The sequence below is a fragment of the Vanessa cardui genome, chromosome 15 (assembly GCF_905220365.1).
Source record: "Vanessa cardui chromosome 15, ilVanCard2.1, whole genome shotgun sequence".
Taxonomy (NCBI): domain Eukaryota; kingdom Metazoa; phylum Arthropoda; class Insecta; order Lepidoptera; family Nymphalidae; genus Vanessa; species Vanessa cardui.
In genome coordinates, this window is record NC_061137.1 from 12,424,928 (window position 1) to 12,432,889 (window position 7,962).

General features: G+C 35.3%; 1 protein-coding gene across 1 annotated transcript; it reads left to right on the forward strand.

The window, feature by feature from the left end:
• Nucleotides 1-4,964: 4,964 nt before the first annotated feature.
• LOC124535815 lies at nt 4,965-7,706 on the forward strand. Its single transcript, XM_047112177.1, has 2 exons — nt 4,965-5,117; nt 6,206-7,706. The coding sequence occupies exon 2, from the start codon at nt 6,218-6,220 to the stop codon at nt 7,223-7,225; it is 1,008 nt and encodes a 335-aa protein (XP_046968133.1). The 5' UTR covers nt 4,965-5,117; nt 6,206-6,217; the 3' UTR covers nt 7,226-7,706.
• The last annotated feature ends 256 nt before the right edge of the window (nt 7,707-7,962 follow it).

A 7,962-nucleotide genomic window follows, 5' to 3' on the forward strand; every position in this document is an offset into this window, starting at 1 on the left:
GCAGCTTTGCTCCAAAAAATCGCTTTACAAATTATATAAAGTATAGCCTTATTTTCCTCCAAGGCCCCGGATAATCGCTTTAACGGTGCTTTAGGGGCTTCGTTATATAATTGAATATATAAGATTTGTTAGTAATATACTTAGCGGACGGATATAACTTTAATGATATTTATTTCAATTATATAAAACTAGACACCAGTCCTGGCTTTGTACGGATTGAATGAGGTTTTTAGAGCTGAGATGGCAGTGATTAGAACGCGTGCATCTTAACCGATAATTTCGGGTTCAAACCCAGGCAAGCACCACTATATATACATATGTGCTTAATTTGTGTTTATAATTCATCTAGTGCTCGGTGGTAAGGAAAACATCGTGAAGAAACCTGCATGTGGCTTATTTCATCGAAATGCTGCCACAGGTGCTTTCTACCAACCCTCATTGGAACAGCGTGGTGGACACCTCCACTTTCCATCACGTGGGGGAAGCGCGTAAAGCGTTTTTGCAGCGATAAAAAAAAAATGCTCGACGATAGGATATGGGCATATTTTGAGGACCAACTTTAAACTGTGTGATGTACAGCCAGTTGCGACATTACATCTTAAATGCAGTATGCATATGGTAGGAGGAAGATTATTTATTACATGATGTCCTTGGTTCAAATCTTAGATTGAGTTGATATAAAGTTATTGGATTTGTCCAAATATCCTCAGTAGCATTTAAGAGTTTAAAAGAACGTAAAGTACACTCTCGTGCCTTGGATAGCATATTGGCTATTGGCCCTGAACCTGATATCTTTCCGGAGATCCCATATCATAGAATTGTGAAAGGAAGGAAATAGAGTGAATTTGTGTTTGCAACACTTACCTATGTACTATAATGTCCTACTTGGGTAGCCCTTGAAATTAAATTTGTGTATGTGTGAAATGAAATTGCCCATCTTATATTACAGATATCATATCTATAGACGGAGATGACTACATAATATAAGATGAAGTATCTGTATTGCAATAATAAAAATAATAACCATGATAAAAAATCTCTTCTCACTTTTCGTCATCAATGATTTTACATATGAGAGAGAGAAGATAAATTACATACTTATTATACCAATGAACCTAAATAAATAGTCGATTTAATTCGATACTTTTTATTCTAACGTTATGTAATTTAATGTGTAAAGGACAGAAGGAAGGACGCAGCCTTTGTCAGCGTTTTCCGCCATTAGCGAGCACTTAGACAATTAAAGGCAAATATCCTGTCAGCCAGCATCTTTGTATAATATGTAATATCTATGTAATATGTATACTAATATTAAAAAGAGATAAATTTTGTTTGTTTGTATGTAAGGGACTATTACTAATACTAATGACCCAATTTAAAAAAATGGTAGAAAGCTACATTACTTTTGAATGATAGAGTATAAATTATATTTATGATATACCATTTTCATTTTTAGATTTTCTTGTTCTCAAAGGATAGATAATTGAAAATGTTATTCCGTTGATAGATAAGTGAAAATGTTATGTGACCAATTAACAAATTAATTATATTATATATAATAATAATCTTGTCTAATACCATAAACTTGGGCCTTTAAATGTACACCGTTATAGATTATTATTATCTTGTAATATATGTTTTTAAGGTTTTGAGAGGTGTATTCTATAATGCTGATGTCCTTAGCCAATTGAGTCTGTGCCCAGATAGATATGTGTGGCGGAGACATCGACCGTCGTTGCTAGCGGTGCCCACCGGGCGAACCAAGTTGCTCAAGGAAGCACCACTGACGCGCACGTTACGTACTCTCAATGCGATAGCAGACAGTTTGTTTTGGTGCAGCCTGAGTGAACTTACAATAATTGCTGCTTGGAATATATCATATACAATTTAGTATTATATTGTAACATGGATAGATATTTTAAATTTGTTTCTTTTAAAGCTCTGTAATATCAAATTGGAACACAATTCTGTAATGATATGTATACAGTGTAGCAATATAAATAAATATATCGAAGCGTAGGATGATTTATACAAAACTCACATATGAAAATTGAATAAGGACGCTTTAATGAAACATTTATATACTCATTTCGTATGAATTAAATTTTCTCAAGGATACGTGGAAGTGAGGCTTGAAGCGATTACTGAGAACCCTACGGGGCAATTCGATTAATCTATTTGATCCTTTTCAATTTATTAATTTTCTCTGTCAAAAATCGATATTATAATATTTGGTGTTGTTGTTGTTTTCTTGCTTCTTATAAATATCGTAATCTCTATGTTACCAATGTATAATACTCATTGTTATAATGTCATAGTGTATATATTCTACCGAGACCAAGCAAAAAACGCAGTGTCCTGTATACCGCGTTTTTTGCAGGATACTTCATAAATGAAACAGTCAAATGCTAATAACCTTTTTTTATTTATATTAACTGTAGTAATTTGTCTGTGTTCACGGACATTAAATTATGAAGCTTTTACCCCCAAGGACATAGGCTAACGACTTATGATAAAACGCGAGCGAAGCCGGGCGCGAGAACTAGTATCATATCATATGTATTGTTGAATTGTGGCATACGCTTTTTTTTAGAATAATCATCATGTATGTAATGATGAGACAAGCCTGCATGGAAGTGAATTCACAATGAAATTAACCAAATCATACAATCTTAACATTTGAAAATCGTAATTAATTTACACTAAACGTGTTCCAACGCCCGGTTTCATTTATACACCGATGTTTTGTCTAGTCACAAACGTTCGTTGGATAGCAAAAATAATAAAAAGTCTTTGTAAGTTCAATACTCGTGTAAGAGATGGAATTTTACATCAGAAATGCTTTCCTACATAGCGCTCGCTTCACGTTCCGATGTGAAGGAATAAGGATTTTATTCCGAGAAATTTTTAAACCAATGACACATAAATATTCGCCGATCTATTCGCCCTTGCTATGCTAAGCCGTGCTAGCTCAACACATTTTTCCGTAATAAAAACGATATAAATTACTGATACAAAGAGCCAATGTAATCTACGTAAAACGTTTAAAATTATGATGTTATTTGTTTTGATGACGTTTAAGTTCAGTCATTAAAATCCGTTTGGCAATGTAAATCAACAGAGAGAGACAATTTTTGGCCTGGAAAAGCCTAACGTTAAATTGTCGACCAAAAAATCCTTGAGCAATTTCCGTCAACTACAGCGAACGATAGGTAGTAAATGCAAAGGATCAAGATCGTTTTTCGCGAAGCTTTGAGTGGACATCGACACTTAAACTAAACTTAACAAATGTTATATTTTACAAGCTGCAAGATAAAAATCGTTGGAATTGTAAAATGACAAGTATATGCTGAAAGTCGTGTAGACGTTTTTAAGATCTACATAACTTTAGATAAAAAGTTTTAATACTTTGGTAATGTTCAATTCGAAAAAGCCTGAATTGGAAATTCTATATGCGAGGAAGTCGTACCCATACTTACTATATTCATCTTATTGATACTTTCATAATACCTCATATATTATAATATACTAGCTACCCGCCGAATGCGCGGGTGCAATGATGATACTAAATATACTACACAATATCATACAACTTTCCATTACAATACAATACAAACAGCAATGTCCGTGTGTTTTAAATCTGTAATATATTCGTCTATAAAATATTCATCATTTATTCATGATTTTTTATCTATTTCGTAAGATAAAAAAAATGTGTTTATTTACATCATTTAAGAAACATCTAATATAATTAATGTTTCTCTACTATACTGTGCATGTATTATACATATAAAACTTCCTGTTGAATCAATCTATCTATTAAAAAAAATGCACAACAATCAGTTTTGTAATTTTAAAGATCAAAGCATACACAAGGACAGACAGCGGTAAGCGACTTTATTTTATACTATGTAATGAAGTACGATGAGATCGAATATACACAACGTCAGTCACATGTGTGGCGGTAGCTTTAGAGACAATTCACGTGACGGTACTTCCTTGGACTCATAAATGATTAAACTCTAATGCTTTTATTTCTTCAGAGCTGAGATGGCCTAGTGGTTAGAACGCGTGCATCTTAACCGATGATTGCAGGTTCAAACCCATGCAAGCACCGCTGACTCAAGTGCTTAATTTGTTTTTATAATTCATCTCGTGATCTCGAGATGAATTATAAAGACAAATTAAGCACATGAATCAGCGGTGCTTGCCTGGGTTTGAACCCGCAATCATCGGTTAAGATGCACGCGTTCTAACCACTGGGCCATCTCGACTCCGGTAAGCAAGGGAGATATAAAAAATCGAAGGTGATGGTAGATATAAAAACAATATATAATTAATCGAAAACAAATAAATCAAAACTTATGATTTATTAAACGTAGAAGTTATAAAACTAGAAGTACTAAAAGAAACTATTACTTCTCATTTTCTTTCATTGAAAACTTCCGAGCTATCGGAAACCCGAGTATAAGACGTGATGGAATTTATTCATTGATTTATGAAAAGATTTTAACTGAAAGTAAACTTTGTAAAGGTAGCCTTTGAAATCGTATTTATATCGATATTTGAAACGATCTGATCTGCCCGCTTACTCCCACTGGATACATCGCAGATACATTATTTAAATCATCATTACATAGTATAAAACAAAGTCGCTTACCGCTGTCTGTCCCTATGTACGCTTAGATCGAGTGATTCGAGAGGAAGGTTTTTGTATACTGTCATGATTTTTAAATAATTTTAATTGAAGTAATAATATTTAGTACTGCTTTAATTTTTAAATACGTTGTTTTTAAATTAAATAACATTTTTAAGTATTATTATTGATTCGGTTATCGACAACATATTGGTGCAAGCCCGTGCCTTCCTCGGGTGGCGTGGCGTGGTGTGGCGACTGGTACCGCCTGGCACGAGAAAAAGAACACAAGAGGGATTGATTGGGAACGAAAAAGAAAAAAAGGACATTCTTGTGAGAATAGTGGTGAAGACTAGTTAATTTTAATATATTAAGCGGATACTTAATATTGTATCAAGTGATAAATTAATATACTGAAATAATTAAATGTTACGTGAGTAGTTTTATTACACTTCAGAAGTGACACGGACCGGATAAAAAGGTATGTTTAAGCAAATATTATCGAGACATTTTGTCTGTGAGGATGTTGTTTTAACGCCCACAGCGGTAAATTATACACTATTAATTAATTAATGAATTTTTAATACTGTCAGCAGACAAATAATCTTGATATAGCTTATTTCTTTTTGAATTAAGCTGTTGACCGGCTTATTAAAATATTTAACATAGAATATATATAATAAAAATATGATGATATTTTTTTTATTTTTTTTATTCTTATAAATAATCTACCATTCTGACTACACATTTACTTGGTTAATAAATCCCAATGCTGATTTTCTTTTTCTGTGTCCATCTACTAATAAATTATCTTATTGATCTCTATTCTCTTATTCTCTAGTCTTAAAGTATTATAGAATCGGATAATGTTAGGGGGTGAACTATGTTTGTTCATCGGATAATGTTAGGGGGTGAACTATGTTTGTTCATCGGATAATGTTAGGGGGTGAACTATGTTTGTTCATCGGATAATGTTAGGGGGTGAACTATGTTTGTTCATCGGATAAAGTTAGGGGGTGAACTATGTTTGTTCATCGGATAATGTTAGGGGGTGAACTATGTTTGTTCATCGGATAAAGTTAGGGGGTGAACTATGTTTGTTCATCGGATCATGTTAGGGGGTGAACTATGTTTGTTCATCGGATAATGTTAGGGGGTGAACTATGTTTGTTCATCGGATAAAGTTAGGGGGTGAACTATGTTTGTTCATCGGATAATGTTAGGGGGTGAACTATGTTTGTTCATCGGATAAAGTTAGGGGGTGAACTATGTTTGTTCATCGGATAAAGTTAGGGGGTGAACTATGTTTGTTCATCGGATCATGTTAGGGGGTGAACTATGTGTGTTCATCGGATAATGTTAGGGGGTGAACTATGTTTGTTCATCGGATAAAGTTAGGGGGTGAACTATGTTTGTTCATCGGATCATGTTAGGGGGTGAACTATGTGTGTTCATCGGATAATGTTAGGAGATGGACTATGTACATATGTAGCTGAGCTGAAATTATTGTTGTTTTTGCACATAGTATGGTAAACAGATTACGTCTCAGAGAATATTTATACGTTTTAGAATTTACTGGCAATGTCATCTGATCATGAAGCGGACACGCCGCCGGTTACGCTTCCAAAGCGACGGCGGCCGAAGAAGGCGAGTAAACGAAGAAGGCGAAGGAACTCGTCTTCTTCGTCATCATCCGCTGATGAGTCTTCACCGCGAAGGACGCGTAAGCTATCAAGCAGGCTAACCTCTAGGGACGTGCTGAAACTTCTGTCCAAATGGAAGGGAGAGTCAACAAAGAATAATTTTGGTAGTAACAATAATTTTAATAATGTTATTCCTGAATTTGACCCGTCCTGCAGGACCCAAACTATTGATTGCTGGCTGCGAAAAGTAAACGAATGTGCCTCTATATACGGTTGGGAGGATAAGCAGACAATACACTACTCTTTACAAAAGCTAATTGGTCTGGCTAAGAAATGGTTTGAGTCTTTGCAGACGGTCAAATTTACTTGGGACGAGTGGCAACTGAAATTATGCAAGGCATTCCCCAGCGACGAAAATTACGGACGTCTCTTGGAAGAAATGTTAAATCGCACATCACGTAATGATGAGAGCTTGCGGGAATATTTTTATGACAAATTGGGTTTGTTAAGTATGTGTGAAATTACTGGTAAGAAGGCTGTTGATTGTATTGTGTACGGCATAAGCGACCGATCTGTTAGGAATGGGGCACAGGCTCTCGATAGTACGGAACCAGAAGATTTGCTTACTTACCTTTCTTCCCAAAAACCACAACAGGCTATGAGTTACAATAATAGACCGCGTGAACGCACATTTCAAAAGCCCAACAACTCTGCAAACACCAATACGGGTGCCAGCAACTCAAATTTAAATTCTGTAATTTGCTACAATTGTCGCGTTAAAGGTCATCCTTATTTTAAATGCACTAAGCCGCTAACAATATGCAAACGTTGTAATCGGGTAGGACATGACAGCGACCGATGCAGGCTTGACTCCTTAACATCCACAAATCGTAATTCAAACAATAACGTAGAGAATTTTGAAAAAAAAAAACACTTTAAAAATTGACACAACTAATGAGCCTAACAGTAAGTTCTTCAAAACTATCACAATCAATGACCATTCTCTCAAAGCCTACATAGACTTCGGGAGTGAATGTACTCTTTTGCGTAAAAGCGATGCAAAGTTTTTGAAACTTGTACAAAATTATGACAATATTCCAATTGTAAGAGGGTTTGGTCAGTCTTCTGTAATACCTTTGTACAAAACCTTCGTTTCTGTGAGGGTTGATGACATTGAATCGATTATCGAAGTATTAGTGGTTGATGACGCGCACATGCAGGTATATGTGATTATTGGACAAAACTTTACAGAACAGCCATTCGTTACAGTCTTAAAGAATAGTGACAATCTGACGTTCTATCTAAGTCCTAATAAAATTCCATTTGATAACGATGAGGATACATTAAAACTTTACGTTACCGATACCACTAACATTTCGAAAACCGGCGTTGTCCCTGTGCAAATAGATCATGATTTTACCGGAGATATTGGGGGCTATAACTCAGTCGAACCACGGAAGGAATACCGGTTGTTGCCGGGCGCTTACCGTATTTGTTGCGGCAAAGGTGGGGTCATTATTTCCAATCTGTCCGATAGTACTTTAACTTTTGAAAAGGACGCCTTGATATCTAGAGCAAATCCCTTTGTTGAACGGCCTGCTTACCAGATTAACAGGATTGTAGAGAATTTCTCTACGATAGAACCCCTCAATAAAGCCGACATTAAGATTGGACCAGGTCTTG

Excerpts from the sequence above, each read along its gene's own strand:
- LOC124535815 (XM_047112177.1), top strand. The coding sequence starts at position 6,218 with ATGTCATCTGATCATGAAGCGGACACGCCGCCGGTTACGCTTCCAAAG.